The sequence below is a fragment of the Miscanthus floridulus genome, chromosome 14 (genome assembly GCF_019320115.1).
Source record: "Miscanthus floridulus cultivar M001 chromosome 14, ASM1932011v1, whole genome shotgun sequence".
Lineage (NCBI taxonomy): Eukaryota > Viridiplantae > Streptophyta > Magnoliopsida > Poales > Poaceae > Miscanthus > Miscanthus floridulus.
In genome coordinates this window covers 78,261,557-78,280,821 of record NC_089593.1, presented here as the reverse complement: position 1 = coordinate 78,280,821, position 19,265 = coordinate 78,261,557, and the positions used below count along the sequence as shown (strand labels likewise).

General features: G+C 41.4%; 1 protein-coding gene across 1 annotated transcript; it reads left to right on the top strand.

The window, feature by feature from the left end:
• Positions 1-6,019: 6,019 nt before the first annotated feature.
• LOC136502702 (uncharacterized) lies at positions 6,020-17,826 on the top strand. Its single transcript, XM_066497941.1, has 7 exons — positions 6,020-7,129; positions 7,526-7,965; positions 15,926-16,259; positions 16,349-16,531; positions 16,814-16,868; positions 16,959-17,078; positions 17,167-17,826. The coding sequence occupies exons 1-7, from the start codon at positions 6,075-6,077 to the stop codon at positions 17,293-17,295; spliced, it is 2,316 nt and encodes a 771-aa protein (XP_066354038.1). The 5' UTR covers positions 6,020-6,074; the 3' UTR covers positions 17,296-17,826.
• Positions 17,827-19,265: the final 1,439 nt, after the last annotated feature.

Genomic DNA, 19,265 nt, shown 5'->3' with positions numbered 1-19,265 from the left:
CCGGTGAGGGAGACAAACGAGGATGATGCCGTTTGGGCAACTAAAGAGAGGGATTTTGAAATCCCGAAAGATGTCCTATGCCCTTGTGCATAGGAAGTGGGTCACTGCCAACAAGAAATGTTTGGCTGTGATAAAGAACACGATTGAGTCTGTAATTGTGGGCTCAATCCCATAGTGTGACACGGTCACCGAGTACCATGATAGAATAAAGAGTCAGTTCACTGGCTCTTCAAAGACATATGCTACCCAGTTGATAAAGCAGCTAGTGACAGAGAGTTACTCTGATAATGGTGGCATAAGAGTGCTCACAATGCGTCGTCGAAATTATGACACTATCATTTATGCCATATTTCGAGGGGGAGAATAGAAAGTCTAGTTAAGAATAATATTCTTCCTCCATTAGAGCTCTCAGAATGCATAAAAGGAAAGTATGTAAAGAAAATTAAGAAAAATGCCAAATGAAGCGCAGGAATTTAACAGATTATTCACATAGACATCTGTAGTCAGTTTCCTGTAAAGAGTGTGGATGGTTATGTTTCATTCATAACATTCACAGATGATTACTCCCATTATGGCAATATTTATCCAATCAAAGAAAGAAAAGAAGTATTGGATAAATTTAAGATATTTAAGGCAAAAGTTGAAAATCAATACAATTTAAAGATTAAGATAGTCAGGTCCGACCGTGGGGGAGTACTACTGTCGGCATACCCCATATGTCCAAGTTCCTGGACCTTTTGTAAGGTTCTTATAGAAGAATGGCATAGTAGCCCAGTATTCTATACTGGGTGAACCTTAGCAGAATGGAATAGCTGAGAGACGGAATTGTACCCTGATGAATATGGTGTGCAGTATGATAAGTTACTCCACCTTACAGTTGAGCCTATGGATGGAGGCGTTAAAAACCGTCATTCATATTCTCAATAGAGTACCAAGTAAGTCGGTGCCCAAAACACTGTATGAGTTGTGGACAGGAAGAGTACCCTCACTAAAACACTTAAGTGTGTGGGGGAGCCCTGCTGAGGCTAAAGTATTTAACCCAAACATTGGGAAGCGATATTCCAAAACAGTAAGTTGCCATTTCATTGGTTACCCAGAAAAGTCAAAAGTTTTTCGTTTCTACTGTCCAGAGAGACATACAAAGTTTGTGGAAACGAGACACACTATCTTCCTAGAGGATGAATTGATGAGGGGGGGCATGGTAGCTCCAGAAATTGACCTTGAATAGAAACGGGTGTATGCGCCCACTCTAATGATTCATGAGCTATTTTTCTCACTACTTGCTGTCGCTGCACCGATAGTGTCAGATACTGTGGTGCCAGCACCTGTTGTTATTCCGCCTGTGACAACAATGAATGATGATAAGGAACCTGTTCTTCAGGATCCTATAGAACCTATTGCCACACATGAGGGGGAGCAACAACAGCCTCAAACAAAAGATGTGTCAAATCTGGAGGCCCCTAGAAGGTCTCAAAGAGTTAGAAAATCAGCTATTCCTGCTGACAATGAAGTATACAACACTGAGGAATTCCAAATGGAGGATGATCCCACCTTATTTGAATAAGCCATGAAAAGTGATCATTCATCAAAGTGGCTTAAGGCCACAGAAGATGAAATGAAATCTATGAATGCCAATAAAGTTTAGGACTTGAAGATAATTCCTAAAGGAGCCAAAACAGTAGGCTATAAATGGGTCTACAAAATAAAACTTGACTCCCAAGGGAATATAGAGAGATATAAAGTACAACTTGTGACAAAAGGCTTTACGTAAATAGAAGGGATTGATTACAATGAGACATTTTCTTCAGTCTCATGTAAGGATTCCTTCAGAATCATAATGGCATTAGTGGCACATTACAATTTAGAATTACATCAGATGGATATAAAAACGGCATTTCTCAACGGGGACTTAGAGGAAAATGTTTACATGGACAACCGAAAGGTTTTGTCATGGAAAGAAAATAATGAATGGGATGCCGCCTAAAGAAATCCATTTAAGGATTAAAACAAGCTTCAAGACAGTGGTTCTTGAAGTTTGATCAGACAATAAAGAATTTTTGAGTTTAAAGAGAATGTAGAGGACAATTGTGTCTATATAAAGTTTAAGAATGGGAAGTTTATCTTCCTTATCCTGTATGTGGATGATATCTTACTTGCTAGCAGTGATGTCAGTCTACTACTGGAGACAAAGAAGTTTTTGTCCTCAAAATTTAATATGAAAGATCTTGGTGAAGTCTCGTTCGTTCTAGGGATCGAGATTCACCAAGATATAAGTAAAGGGGTATTCGGACTGTCACAAAAGGCATACATAGAAAGAATCCTAAAGAAATTCTGTATGCACAAATATAGTCCCTCACCTGCTCCTATAGTCAAGGGTGACAAATATGGAGATTTTAAATGCTGCAGGAACCAATATGAGATCGATCAAATGAAAGTGGTTCCATATGCTTTAGCTGTCAGAAGCTTGCAATATGCTCAAGTATGTACGCGCCCTAACTTGGCATTAGTTACCAGGTTACTTGGTAGATTCTAGAGCAATCCTTGAACAGAACACTGGAAATTGGTAAAAAAAAAGTCTTGCATTATTTGCAAGGAACGAAAGGCCTCATGATGACGTATAGAAGATCTGATTCACTCCATATAGTGGGATATTCAGATTCTGATTATGCGGGAGATGATAGAAAAATCACATCGGGATATGTATTCACTCTCGCAAGGGGGAGCTATTTCATGAAAAAGCTCAAAGCAAACCGTCACTACATCGTCCACAATGTATGACAGTTTGTAGCGTGTTATGAGGCAATGGGGCAGGTGAACTGGCTAAAGAAGTTCATACTCGGTTTGAAGGTGGTTGACGACATCTATAGACCACTTAAGTTATACTACGATAATAATCTGGCAGTACAGTATGCTCACAACATAAGCCAAATGGTGCTGCCAAACACATTGACATAGAGTATTATGTTGTGAAAGATAAAGTCCGAGATTAAGTCATATGTTTTGAGCATATAAGTACAGAAAAGATGCTCGCGGATCCTCTTACAAAAGGCTTACCACCCAACGTGTTCAGAGAACATGGTGTTCAGAGAACATGTAGCTAGCATGAGTTTAAGGGAAAGCCTAAAATTCCTGGACAAAAGAAGACCCAAAGATAAGTATCTATTTCAGAACATAGTAGTGTGTTGTAGCTGTTAAATCAATCGGCAATCGACCGTGACGATGAGACATGCTCTATGCGCTAATCTGTAATGGAATGAACAAAAGTAAATGATATAAAATTGAAAGATAGTAATGAGATCAAGGGGGAGAATGTCAGTTGATCTCCACCAATAGGTCCAATGGCCTATTGGGCCCTTGTCTCTGCGCCCTGATCGGGGCCGTCCAACTCTAATACGGTTGATGGGCCCCTGTCACATAACACATATAAAAGAGAGGTGGGGATCGCGGCTCTAAACACGAGGTTGGTCTGAGCCACCGTGAACCACCACATTAAACCTAATCCGATCAAAGGAGTGCTGCCAGCGACGGAAAGCCCATCGACTCCGCCGTCGCCCCTGTAGGGTCACCATTGGGCCACTAGACATCCACTGCATCGCCACTACAACACCGCGGTACCGGCGTCTACGCTGGAGCTGCCACGACACCGCTGGCCATGTACCAAAAGGGTGACCCATCCTAAAGTACAACAACTGTTTCCCCATCTAAGTAAGAGGCTTTACCCCGAATCTACTCCTAGAGGTACTCTATGTATACAACACCCAACACTAACCTTTCTTCCTTAACTAGGACTACCTCTGATCATGTCCCTCTCAAGGTTGAGGTCCGCACCTCCATTCCTAAGTCCAGCATCTTCCGCTTTGACAACTCCTGGCTGCTCTATCTAAATTTCCTGAGTACTGTCAATGCCTCCTGGAATCTCTCCAACGTTCCTCTACACCCTACTGCTGCTCTGGTGCGTCACCTCAAAAGCACGCGCTGCTGCTAAGAACTGGCAAAAATGCAGAGGCTCCTGCTCCCAGTGTGAGAAGGATTGCAAGATCGTCATCAGGATCCTTGACCTTCTGGAAAAAACACGCCCTCTATCTCGCTCCGAGTCTGCCCTCAGGATTATTATTGTCAATATTTTGACTCTCACCACCGAGGAGAAGCTTACCCACTGGAGGCAATGGAGCAAAATTTGGATGGCCATTGAAGGTGATGAAAATACCAAGTTCTTCCATGCCTGCGCTACCCATCGCAACCGCAGCAACAAAATCCAGCTTCGAACATGAGGGCTGTGTTATCTCCAACCACGACCAGAAGGCCAACAGTCTTCTCACTTTCTACTCTAACCTTCTCGGCATCGCGCGGGAACCTTCCTGGTCATTTGATTTGAACTCCATCTATAATGGTCCTAGTCGCCCACTCGACTTCCTTGATGTTCCCTTCCGTGCCTCTGAGATTCACACGGCCTTCCACTACTAGAGAACAGACTTTAGAACGATGTCCCAATTTAGCATTAGCCTCGGCATTTTTTGCCCCCGGGACTAAAGGTCCCTGCCCAACCCTGCCCAACGGTCGTCCGCGGGGCAGGGATCTTTAGTCCCGGCTGGTATTACCAACCGGGACTAAAGGTTTACCTTTAGTCCCGGTTGGTAATACCAGCCGGGACTAAAGCTTTTAGTCCCGGTTTGGGTTATTCCCCGGGAATAAAGATTAATATTTAGTCCCGGTTTGGACCCCTAACCGGGACTAATTATCCCGGCCTATAATTCTGCTCAATTCTTCCTCCCCGAGCCCGAGCCATTCCATTATTCAAACTCACTGCCTCTGTTCTTCAGCTTGCTGTTGTTCTTGCACTCTCCCCCTCCATTGGTGTTGCTCTTCGATTTTGGAGGTAACAAACTTAATCCTCTTATGTTTTATCAGTAGCTTATCTCATTTTGCAATGTAGATGCATGTGTAACTTTATATGTTGGACTTTATTATGATTTTATATGTCATTTTTAGCTCAAAATCACATGATGATTTGCATATATGTTTAGATAAACAAAAGTTAAATTAGTTCATCAAAATCACGCCTCGCTCGTCCTCGCTGGAGCACGCGCCATTCTCGTCCCCGGTGGCTTACGTGATCTTAGAATTAATTTTTCCATGAAATGAAAAACTTAGAAAATTGTTAGAAAATTGTAGAAAATCCGTACTAGTTGAACTTGCGGACCGTGTTCATCTCGGCGAGCATGTTCTCTGCCGAGCGGTAACGGACGTCAAGGAGGAGCTTTGATTCTACGAGGGAGAGCGGCAACGGTCGTGGAAGACCGTGTTCCCTTTCTCGTAGAATCGGAGCTCTTCCTTGGCCAAGTACGGTGCCGTTCGGTGGAGAAATGCTCGCTGAGATGATCACGTAAGCAAGGTCAACTAGTACGGATGGTTATTTATTGAAACATGTTTTTGAGCTATAATTTGATGGATATTTGAAAATATGAAATTTACACTAGTTTGCAAAAATAAGTATAGAAAGTAGATGACAACTGTTACTGGATCCTCGGCCTCTCGTTCGGTTGCGAAACGACTGAGGCCAGAACTCCCTCTCATTATCTGCGGCAAGTGTAAGCAGAAGATTGTGATGGAGTACCGAGTCAAGAGACAGGGACCCAACAAGGGTCGTGTTTTCTACAAGTGCCCGGATCGCGATGTGAGTTTCTTACGCATTTTATAATTATGGCTAATTGACCTGCTTTTCTTGAATATTTTTGACTAAATATTTTTTGGCTTTAATTTCAGTGGGAGGGCAATGGATGCGATGGTTGGTACTGGGAGGAAGATTATGCTACATACGTGCAGAATTTGGGTGCGCTTGAGGTAGCGGATGCTGCTGATGAGGCAGTGAGCCAGCAGGAGAAGCTTATTGATATTCAACAGAAGAATGATTTGTCTGTTTTAGTTGCGTACGATCACAAAATAATTATGTTACTGAAGTGCATTGTAGTTTTAGTTTGTTTAGTGATAGTTGGGATCGCTTACGTTGTAGCCAGGCTTAGTTAATTAATCAACCGTGTGTGTGTCATTTATGTTGTGTAATAAAATACTTAATTATGTTCAAGGTTTTCATAATTTGTCGTGTAATACAGATTATGTCACGCCATTGGATGTACAATGCCGATCGCCGCTCCCAAGACTTTATAGAGGGCTTGCACTATTTCTTAGGTGTGGCCGAGGCAAATAAGCGGGATGGTTTCATATGCTGTCCATGTGCCCTATGTAAGAATTTAAAGGAATATTCAAGCTCAATGAGTCTTCATTCACATTTGCTTAAGTCAGGTTTCATGTCAAACTATATATGTTGGACTAAGCATGGAGAAAGCGGGGTCATGATGGAAGAAGGTGAAGGAGAAGATTTAGACATTGATGACATTATTGCTCAGTATGGTGCCTTTGATGATACTACAATGGGGAGAGATGAAGAAGAGGTAGCGGTAGAAGATGATCTCGGTGATGCTCTTGGCGATGCCATTCGTGATGCACAACAAGAATGGGAAAGTGAAAAAGAGAAAGTTAAGTTGGAGCGCATGCTTGAGGATCATAGGAAGTTGCTATACCCGACGGCCGAAGAGGGGCAAAAAAAGCTGGGTACAACATTGGAATTGCTACAGTGGAAGGCAAAGAATGGTGTATCCGATAAGGCATTTGGGAATTTATTAAACCTCATAAAGAAGATGCTTCCGAAGCCAAATGAATTGCCCACCACTACGTACGAAGCAAAAAAGGTTGTCTGCCCTTTGGGATTAAAAATCCAGAAGATACATGCATGTCCTAATGACTGTATCCTCTACCATGGCAATGAATACGAGAATTTGGATGAATGCCCGGTATGTAAAGCATCGCGGTATAAGATCAGGCGCGATGATCCTGGTGACGTCGAGGGTGAACAACGTCCTAGAAAGAAAATCCCTGCCAAGGTTATGTGGTATGCTCCTATAATACCACGCTTAAAACGTTTGTTCAGAAATAAAGACCACGCAAAGTTGTTGCGGTGGTATAAAGAAGACCGTAAGGTAGACAATATGCTGAGACACCCAGCTGATGGGTCCCAGTGGAGAGCGATAGATAGAGAATTTTCAGAGTTTGCAAATGAGGTTAGAAACTTAAGGTTTGCCTTAAGTACAGATGGTATGAATCCTTTTGGACAGCAGAGCACTAGTCATAGCACTTGGCCAGTTACTCTATGTATCTACAACCTTCCTCCATGGTTATGCATGAAGCGGAAGTTCATTATGATGTCGATCCTCATCCAAGGTCCGAGGCAACCTGGCAACGATATTGATGTATATCTGAAGCCATTAGTTGAAGAACTTCTAGTTTTATGGAACAAACCAGGTGTACGTGTCTGGGATGAGTACAAACAAGAACACTTTGACCTACGAGCAATGTTGTTCGTAACCATCAATGATTGGCCTGCTTTAAGTAATCTTTCAGGTCAGACAAACAAAGGATATAATGCATGCACACATTGTTTTGATGACCTTGACAGTATATATTTGAAAAGATGTCGAAAGGTCGTGTACCTTGGCCATCGTCGATTCCTTCCTTTGAACCACCAAGTAAGAAAGAAAGGGAAGCATTTTAAAGGTAAGCCAGACCACCGGAAGAAGCCTCATAACCGAACCGGGGAAGATGTACTCGCAATGGTCAAGGATGTGAAAGTAGTATTTGGAAAGGGACAAGGCAGTGAATCTGTTCCCAAAGATGCTAATGGACATGCACCCATGTGGAAGAAGAAGTCCATCTTTTGGGAGCTACCCTATTGGCAAGTCCTAGAGGTCCGCAACGCAATCGATGTGATGCACCTGACAAAGAATCTTTGTGTGAACCTGTTAGGATTCATGGGTGTGTACGGGAAGCCAAAGGATTCACTTGAAGCACGCCAGGACTTGCAGTGCATGAAAGAACGAGACAACCTTCATCCAGAGAAGACAGGTGATGGACGTCATTACTTAAGTCCTGCTAGCTACACGCTTAGCAAAGAAGAGAGGGACAGCATGTTCGAATGTCTAAGCAGCATCAAGGTCCCATCGGGATTCTCCTCCAATATAAAGGGTATAATAAATGTGCCAGATAAAAAATTCCTAAACTTAAAGTCCCATGACTGCCACGTGCTTATGATGCAATTGCTTCCAGTTGCTTTAAGAGGAATTCTACCTCCACATGTACGTCTAGCCACCGTGAAGCTATGTGCATTTCTCAATACAATTTCTCAGAAGGCAATCAATCCAGTGGAACTAGCTACTCTACAGAACGATGTGGTTCAATGTCTTGTCAGCTTTGAGTTGGTGTTCCCTCCATCCTTCTTTAATATCATGACACACATCCTAGTTCATTTGGTGAAGGAGATTAGTATTCTTGGACCTGTGTTCTTACATAACATGTTCCCCTTCGAGAGGTTTATGGGAGTCTTGAAGAAATATGTGAAAGTCCGTTCTAAGCCTGAAGGAAGCATCGCCCAGGGCTATGGAACAGAGGAGGTCATTGAGTTATGTGTTGACTTTATTCCTGACATTGCTCCGATTGGCGTTCCCGAATCACGACATGAGGGGAGACTCAGTGGTAAAGGAACTTTAGGGAAGAAAACATATATTGGCATGGAAGACGATTATTTCAATAAAGCACACTACACAGTTCTTCAGAACTCGTCATTGGTGCATCCGTACATCAAGATACATAAGGAGTTCTTACGATCCAAGTTTCCAGGGAAGACTGAAGCTTGGATTAGGCGTCAGCACATGAAAAGTTTCAGTGGTTGGTTGCGAAAAGAATGTCAAGGCGATGACAATATTGATGAGCAACTGTATTTGTTGGCTAGGCAGCCATCGTGGCATATCCTCACGTACCAAGGGTACGAGATAAATGGGAATACATTTTACACAGTTGCCCAAGATAAAAGGAGCACCAATCAAAATAGTGGTGTTCGCATAGATGGCACAGATCCAAATGGGAATATACAAACATATTATGGCCACATAGAAGAGATATGGGAACTAGACTACGCACCTAATTTTAAAGTCCCTTTGTTCCGGTGCCAATGGGTGAAGCTGACCGGAGGAGGGGTAACAGTCGACAAAGAGTATGGAATGACAACAGTGGACCTCAACAATATTGGATACAAAGAGGAACCATTCGTCCTTGCTGCCGATGTGAGTCAGGTGTTCTATGTGAAAGACATGTCTACAAAATCAAAGAGAGGAAAAAACGAAGACATCAACTCAATGATCAATGAGCCAAAGCGCCACATAATTCTTTCTGGGAAAATAAATATAGTAGGAATTGAAGACAAGTCAGACATGTCAGAAGATTACGAAAGAAATGTCCGAATTCCACCCTTCATAGTGAAGAAAGATCCAAGCATCATGTTAAATGATGAAGACACTCCATGGTTACGACAAGATCATAACCAAGGGTCATACGTCAAGAAGAAATTCACTGTTGTGCCCGCATGATACAACGATGCATGTTTAATATATTATGTTTTAGAGACGGATATTATGTAATATGTTTTCGGAACCCTAGATTGTCTAAAATTGAAAAGTTTTGAATACCAAGTTTGTTCATATCATCAATATCTACAATCCTTATATAGACCATTTTTTCATTTGAGAAAGCTTGAACAAAATGTAGTTCAATTTTCACAAGTGTGTGACATAGTTTTAGAAAGTCTATAAGAGATAAGGAAAATTGTGACTAGTGTTTGATAAAAATTTCTCAAATGGGAAAATGAGCTATGTAACAATTGTAGATCTTGCTGAGATGATCAAACTTGGTATTCAGAGTTTTTTCATCTGAGGTCATTTAGTGTCTCATTTGAGCAAGTTTGACCAAGTCAAATTTGGTCAAATGAAAAAACAACACTTTGACCCTAGTATTATGGACTCTAAATGACTTCGAATTGAAAAGTTTTGAATACCAAGTTTGTTAAACTCAAAAAGATCTACAATTGTTGTTTTGGTCAACTTTCCATTTGAGAAAGTTTGGACGGTTCAAATTTGTGATTTTTAAATTTCGACGCCTACAAACTAGTTTTCGGAACCCTAGATTGTCTAAAATTGAAAAGTTTTGAATACCAAGTTTGTTCATATCATCAATATCTACAATCCTTATATAGACCATTTTTTCATTTGAGAAAGCTTGAACAAAATGTAGTTCAATTTTCACAAGTGTGTGACATAGTTTTAGAAAGTCTATAAGAGATAAGGAAAATTGTGACTAGTGTTTGATAAAAATTTCTCAAATGGGAAAATGAGCTATGTAACAATTGTAGATCTTGCTGAGATGATCAAACTTGGTATTCAGAGTTTTTTCATCTGAGGTCATTTAGTGTCTCATTTGAGCAAGTTTGACCAAGTCAAATTTGGTCAAATGAAAAAACAACACTTTGACCCTAGCATTATGGACTCTAAATGACTTCGAATTGAAAAGTTTTGAATACCAAGTTTGTTAAACTCAAAAAGATCTACAATTGTTGTTTTGGTCAACGTTCCATTTGAGAAAGTTTGGACGGTTCAAATTTGTGATTTTTAAATTTCGACGCCTACAAACTAGTTTTCGGAACCCTAGATTGTCTAAAATTGAAAAGTTTTGAATACCAAGTTTGTTCATATCATCAATATCTACAATCCTTATATAGACCATTTTTTCATTTGAGAAAGCTTGAACAAAATGTAGTTCAATTTTCACAAGTGTGTGACATAGTTTTAGAAAGTCTATAAGAGATAAGGAAAATTGTGACTAGTGTTTGATAAAAATTTCTCAAATGGGAAAATGAGCTATGTAACAATTGTAGATCTTGCTGAGATGATCAAACTTGGTATTCAGAGTTTTTTCATCTGAGGTCATTTAGTGTCTCATTTGAGCAAGTTTGACCAAGTCAAATTTGGTCAAATGAAAAAACAACACTTTGACCCTAGTATTATGGACTCTAAATGACTTCGAATTGAAAAGTTTTGAATACCAAGTTTGTTAAACTCAAAAAGATCTACAATTGTTGTTTTGGTCAACTTTCCATTTGAGAAAGTTTGGATGGTTCAAATTTGTGATTTTTAAATTTCGACGCCTACAAACTAGTTTTTGGAACCCTAGATTGTCTAAAATTGAAAAGTTTTGAATACCAAGTTTGTTCATATCATCAATATCTACAATCCTTATATAGACCATTTTTTCATTTGAGAAAGCTTGAACAAAATGTAGTTCAATTTTCACAAGTGTGTGACATAGTTTTAGAAAGTCTATAAGAGATAAGGAAAATTGTGACTAGTGTTTGATAAAAATTTCTCAAATGGGAAAATGAGCTATGTAACAATTGTAGATCTTGCTGAGATGATCAAACTTGGTATTCAGAGTTTTTTCATCTGAGGTCATTTAGTGTCTCATTTGAGCAAGTTTGACCAAGTCAAATTTGGTCAAATGAAAAAACAACACTTTGACCCTAGTATTATGGACTCTAAATGACTTCGAATTGAAAAGTTTTGAATACCAAGTTTGTTAATTTTGGTCGAATTGAAAAAACAACAATCCTTATATAGGCCATTTTTTCATTTGAAAAAGTTGTACAACAAAAAATACTATATTTTCTTTATTTTTATAGGTTTAACAAAAATTTCCTGTCAATTTTGGTCAAAAACCGAGAAAAAATTGAAACATTGACGTTACAATAATGTTATAATAAATTTCCTATCGAATAATATTAGTTTTATTAATTTTAAGTTACAAATATATTTTTGCATTAACAAAATACTTAGTATTAGTAACATTTATATTCTATATTCATAAAAGAAATTAAAAACTATAGGTTACAAAATTTTCCTATTTACAATAAATAATTAGTTAATCAATAGAATTTTTTAAAATAAATATTGCAAAGTATTGAAGTTGCTATGGAATTAATTGATTAACCTAGTATTAAACAAAATCAAAATCCCAGGTCTTTCCAATTACGCTGGCGGGTTGCCAAAATTTTCAGGCCTTCAGTCCCGGCCCAGACCAAGAACCGGGACTAAAGGGTGAGCGGCAATTTCGGTGCCCGCCCAAAATACTTTTAGTCCCGGCTAGTAACACCAACCAGGACTAAAAACCCTTTAGTCCCGGCTTGTAAGGCGAGCCGGGACTAAAGGGTTGGGCCTTTAGTCCCGGCTGGTAATACCAGCCGGGACTAAAGGGTTTTTAGTCCCGGTTGGTGTTACTAGCCGGGACTAAAGGGTCCCGGCCTATATATATCGAACGGTTTCATCTTCTACCTTTCGATCTACACGTCGATCATCGCCGCCGCCACCGCCATCTTCGATCTCGCCTCCGTCGCCCCAGCCCCGCCCGGCCGTACATCGAGCTCGTCTCTGCCGCGCCGCCGTCGTCTTCTACCCCCGCCCGGCCGCGCCATCCGCCCGGCCGCATCCCGTCTCTGCCCGCACCCGAGCCCCCTCCGTCGACCGCTTCCCGCGCGCCCGGCGGCCTCGTCGTCGAGCCCCGCCGTCTCCGCCGTACGTCGTCCTCGCGCGATCGAGGTGCTCAGCTCGGCCCCGCGCGTGGCCGGCCAGCACGCCCTGCCGGCCCGCGCCATCCGCCTCGATCCCCAGCCTGCTAGAGCTAGCTTGCTCTCGGCCGGCCAATATTAGATTAAAATGTTAGATTTAATTAGTAGTTTTTGATATATGTTAGATTTAAATGTATTAAAATTTAATTAGTACTTTATTTAGATAGTTTTTTTAGATAGTTTTTTATTATAGTATTTGATATATGTTAGATTAAAATGTATTAAATTTTAATTAGTACTTATTTAGATAGTTTTTTTTAGATAGTTTTTTATTATAGTTTTTGATATATGTTAGATTAAAATGTATTATCTATTACTAGTTTATCTAATTTCATGTTAGATTTATTTAATTGGATTTAGTAATTATATATTCTATCTCTCTCTATATATATATATCTAGAGAGAGATTCTATATGTATACATATGGTACTTAATTAATTATTTCTATATGTATATATACATGTACTTATTTTCATGTGTTGAGAGAGAGAGAAAATTGTATCTAGAGAGACATTCTATGTGTTATCACATGCATATCTAGAGATATAGACATATGCACTTATTTCTATGTGTTGAGAGAGAGAGAAAATATATTGTATCATTCTATGTGTATATATATACATGTACTTATTTCCATGTTTTTGGATCGAAAGTGTTTTTGATTCGATTCCAAAGCCTATACCTTATTATTGTTTATCCTTATGAAATATTATGTGTTATTATATTTAATTGGATTTAGTAATTCTATATGTGTTATCACATGTACTTATGTTATGTACCATAATAATTCTATCTATGTGTTATCTTGAAGATACAAATGGCTGCTCCGGATGATAACTTGAGTGATGACATAATGGCGGATATTATCAACGCCGGCACCAATGTGGATGTAGATGACACGAGTCAGTACTTTGCTGATTATGAGGATATCCTGAATATGCCGGTGGTTGAAGATCAACAAATTATCGCGCAAGAAAATACTGGCGAGGTATATTCGATTATCTATCATCTCTTATAGATGCATGCGTACGTATATTTGTTGTTAATCGTTGTGTTTCTACTCATGTAGCCGGTCTCTGGATCTACATCAACCACCGACAAAAGTAGGAAAGTCCGAGGGCCAAAAAAGCCATTAGAGGGCCGTTTCATAATATCAGAATTCGACACCGACACCGGCAAACCATTGGGACCACATGCTCAGACATATGTCAATCAATGTGGGTTCATTGTAAGGGATAGGATCCCAGTTAGTGCTCGTGAATGGAAGCAGAAGATATCCGCTCCTAATGTTAGTTTTGTATCTGATCGTGATAAGAACCTAGCTTGGAGAGATATCACTCAGCATTTCACATTACAAGCAGATGATGCTTTGAAGGAGCTAGTGAGGGATTGGACAATGAAGAAGATGGCAACATTGTTCCAGAGTTGGAAGAAGACATTGTATAAAAAGTTTATCTTGAAGAATGCTATGCCGAATTTCAATGCTAAGGCGTTTGTCAAGTTGGAGTCCCATTGGGATGCCTTCGTAGAATACAAGACATCTCAAGATAGTGAGGAACGTGTGATGAGGAATCGGCAGAATGCCCGACAGAAGCAATACCATCATCGCATGGAATCAGGTGGTTATAGGAGTGCTATTCCCAAGTGGCAGAACCTAGAAGCAGAGATTACTGCCAAGGGAATCATACCTGAAACAATAGAAAAGAACTAGACTCAACGCGCGAAGAATTGGTTCTACGCTCATGGGGGAAGCCTAGACCCAGACACTGGCAAGCTAATTTTCGGCCAAAAAATTGAGAGAGCAACACAGAGACTAGCTCGTGCTAGGGAAGAAGCTGATAGTGGTGTTTTCAAGCCCAACAGAGAGAAGGATGAATTGACATATGCCCTAGAGAATCCCGAACACGGTGGTCGAACAAGAGGCTATGGGGCGGTTCCGTGGCTACACGCATTCCCAGCAGACAAGGATACCTACAGAAGCCGCCAGAGAAAGAAGGATGAGGAGGCAGAACGAATTCGTGCATTGGAGCAATTTGTTGATGAGTCACGACAAGCATTGCTTGAATCACGTGAACGAGAAAAATCTCTTGAGGCAAGAATGCAGGAGGAGATCAAGAGGCAAGTGCAGCTAGCAATGAGTCAAATGCAATCGCAATCAACGCCGGGAGTCACCATTAGCCCCGTTGGTCAGATGAAAAGCAGTTGTGCTTCTACGGAGCTGCCAGTTATTCAAGACGACGCTGGGTTGCGCTTCCCTGTTGATGACATTACCGAGCCTCTAACAAAATGTGAGCTGCACATTCCAGATGGTAATGCATCAATCATGGTGGCTGTCGGGGTTGTATCTCCAATAGACCGAACGAAGACACCAAGAATCCATGGGTCAGTTATTCAACCTGGATATGCTAGCGTCTCGGTCGATAGAGTGCTCAAAGGTTACAGCAATGTTCCTCTTGACATTGAAGGCGGTGATGGGGAGAAGACACTAGAAGAAACAGAGAAGACATTTATTCAATGGCGCAAACGCTTCATCATCATTCCTGGGGCGCCACCGCTTCCCCTACCTCACCCTAGGTACGAATGAAAGTGAATGAAATATTATTTTCCATTAATTTTCTATTGGCTTCAAAAATAATTGACACACAAATTGTTTTTATAGTAGGGTCTCTCCCCAGCCTAGCCTAATCATTCATTCCCCATCTCATCACAGCGTCGCGGGGGGCGAGACGACTTCATCCCCACGGCGATCGCCAACTCCTACACCGGCCCCATCGCCTCCACAACGATCTCCAACTCCTACACCGGCCCCACCGCCTCCACAACGATCTCCAACGTCTCCACGCCGGTCTCCACCAACACCGGTCTCATCGCCTCCACGCCGATCTCCAACACCGCCCCCACCCCCTCCACAGCGACGCACTACAAAGACGTCTAAGGTCCCGGCGGCAAAGAAGACCCCAAGAAAAAGAGTTATTTCTCAAGAAATACTTCCTGAAAAGACTGATGAGCAAATAGCAGCTGAAGAAGACAAAAAAGTAAAAGATTTTTTTATAGATATCAAAAACAAGAGTCAAGCAAAGCTTAAGGAGAAGCCGTACTTTTACATACCACGAGATGTGCTGAGGCAGAAGGTCGATGCTCACAAGAAAAAGATGATTGAACTTCGTAAGCCTTCGCCACTATCAGACTATGACCGCTCCCTCGTGAAGTCACATGATGCAGATAAGAAAAGGAAAAGAGCATCAGAGAAGGATGTCCCACAGCTCGGACAACAGAAGCAACCAATGCAAAATCTTGTTGTTGCTAATGAATATGGTTCCAACATAGAAGTCTATCGACCAGACAACTCTGGAGAAGTGTCGGTTCAAGCCCTTAATGCTTTTTTTAAAGATACTGGTTTAACCTTGGATCAATTGACGGGCAAAGCTCCAATCCAGAACCCGGAAGTTGATACCTGGAAGACTTATAAATATGGCAAAAGTCTGTACAACCCTGCGGCTCTGAATGAATTGGGTACGCAAATGTACTTGCTCAACAAGTGGTACATGCAGGCGTGTGGCAGGGGTGAGCAGTGGATCTTTGTCAGATTTAGAGACCATCATTACTTCCGTGGCGATGACATCTTACATATTAGTTTCGAAGAATTGCATCAACTATTCCACTTGGACGCTCTGGACAAATCAATCATGAGCTCCTTTTGTTTGTAAGTGATTCTTACTTTTATTTAATAAACTCACTTCCATGCGTACGTGTATATAATTATCCTCACATGTAACTTATATTTATATATAGATTCCAGATGTCAGAGCTCCAAAGAATACAAGACACCAGTGTTGGCTTCATTGATCCTTATATCGTATTCAAAACCGATATTATTGTCAAGGACTACTGGGTATCTGAAGCACAGACGAATATCATGAAGTTCTTCGTGAAGCAGCACGACAAGACAACAATACTTTTCCCGTACAACTTTGAGTAAGTGTTAATAATAATGTAGTCTACACATTTTATGTAATATCAATACAACTTATATGCATGTACGTGTGTGTATAAACCAATACAGTTTTCACTGGATACTCATTGTCATTGAGTTAAACTCAAGTCGGTTACTAATCTTTGACTCGTTGAGAAAAGAACAGGCACTATACCAAGATATGATAGACGTTATCCAGGGGTAATTTCGATCTCTCGCGCACAACTATTATTGAATAGACTTTGCCATAATTTATTAACGATCGTACATTATTGGTCGCACAGGGTTTGGAAAGAGTTTATTCGGCAACATCGCAAGGATTGCAAGGCACCACTTAATGTAGTTGAAATACCAGTAAGTTGTACTATATACACTTCCCCACGTGTTTAATTACTATATCGTACTTCAATTTACGTGTGAGATGATGAGAATAATCTTCTTCTCGTACAGTGGTGTTTGCGGCAGGAACCAGGTAATAACTTGTGTGGATACTACGTTTGTGAATTTATCACTGCGCACATAAGAAGAACTCCTGAAGATGTCCTCAGAGTACGTATATATCAATTTTTATTTATTTTTAAATGAATATATATACATATATGTGTATTAATACTTTTCCTTTTATTTCAAATGCAAGACTGAATGGTTGAAACGAAGGGTCATGCAAAAAGACCATCTGAAAGCAGTTCAAGAGTCAATAGCAGGATATCTTCTAGAAAAAGTGCTAAATCCCAACGGCGAGTTCTACTTTGATCTTAAGGAATAAATGATGTAAATTAAATGTTTATTGATATCGTTATTTTCGAGAACAAGATTATGAAAGTGTTGTATATATACATATATATATATCTATAATATATATAGTTTCATACTTTATTCGAATATAATAATGCTCAAGATGAGAATTAGATGTAATTATATGCATGCGTGTATTTATATTAGCAACGTAGAATACGTACATAAAAACATATTATATATTAAACAAATACGTGTAACTGAACTGAAAACAAATTAAACAAAAAAAAAAGAAAAAGAAAAGGAACCTTTAGTCCCGGTTGGGGTTACCAACCGGGACTAAAGGGTGAACCATTAGTCCCGGTTGGTAACCCCAACCGGGACTAAAGGGTGCGCCAGGTTCGCTCGGCTGGAGGGCCTTTAGTCCCGGTTGGTGTTACCAACCGGGACTAAAGGTCCCTCTTTAATCCCGGCTCGATGACCCGGGACTGAAGGTTCCACCTTTAGTCCCGGGATCGTTGTCCCGGCGCGGTAACCGGGACTAAAGGCTGTTACCGCCCGGGACAACAGGTCCATTCTGTAGTAGTGTTCAAGCAGATGCACTCCTCTTCCAACCCTGGGCCGGACGGCTTCGGTCCCTCCTTTTACAAGTCTGCCTGACCCATTGTCTCCCCCTCCATCATTCGGATCTTTGATGCTTTTTATTCCAACAATGCTGATCTTGACCGCATCAACCGCTCCTTCATTGTCCTCATCCCCAAGAAGGATGTGGCTCGGCATGCTGCTGACTTTCGCCCCATTACTCTCCAAAATTGTGTGGTCAAAGCAATCTCCAAGGTTCTTACGAGCCGCCTTCAGTCCGTTATCCCGTCTCTTGTCGGTGGTGACCAGACGGGGTTCATCCGGGGACGCTGCATCGCGAAGGGGTTTGCCTATGCTGCCGACCTCCTAAACTGCTGCCACAAGAGGAATGTGCCCACCATCATTTTGAAGCTTGATTTTCACAAAGCGTTTGACTCTGTGAACTAGAGCAGCTTGAACAAAATCCTGCTTAAGCGTGGCTTCTCTGAGCGCTGGTGTCGTTGGATGCAAGACCTCCTCTCCTCTGGCAAATTGGCTATCCTCCTTAATGGTGTGCCTGGCAGCTGGATCACCTACCGCAATGGCCTTCGGCAAGGTGACCCTCTTCCCCCCTACCTCTTTATAATTGTTGCTGATGTTCTCTCATGTATGCTCCAACACTCCTCCTCCTTGCCTGCTATTGCTCATCCCATCCTTGATGACGTGCCTGTTCCTGTCCTCCAATACGCCGACGACACTCTCGTCTTCCTCCGTGCAACTCCTGAAGCTATCCTTACTGCCAAAGACACCCTTCACAAGTTTGAGTTGGCTACAGGGCTGTCCATTAACTATCATAAAACCACCTTTCTCCCTATTGGGATCTCCTCGGACGATGCTAATATTCCCTTGCTTCCCTCTTTGGTACCACTGTTTCTTCATTCCCCTAATGTTACCTTGGCCTCCCCCTCTCCCCTCATAAGCTCTCTGTTGCCGACTTTCAGCCTCTCATTGCTTCCTGCAACAAATACCTCTCTGGCTGGTGCGCTTCTCTTCTTAACAGAGCAGGTCGCCTCACCCTGTGCACTAGCGTCCTGAGCTCCCTACCCCTCCACTATATGTCTTCCCTTGGCCTCCATAAAACAGTCATTAAAGCTATCGATCGCCGTCGACGTGCTTTTTTCTGGACGGGGGAAGATACCTGTCACGGCTCTAGATGCCTAGTAGCCTGGGAAGACGCCTGTGCCAGCAAAATTGAAGGTGGGCTTGGGATCAAAGATCTCCATCTTCAGAATCGTTGCCTCTTAATGAAATTTATCGACAAGATTTTCTCTAATGACCCTGCTCCTTAGAAAGACTGGCTCCTCCTCTCTCACTCCCCTTTTGATGACTCCTTCAATGGCTCCTCCTTCATTTGGAATGTCATCAACGAAGAGCTGGACA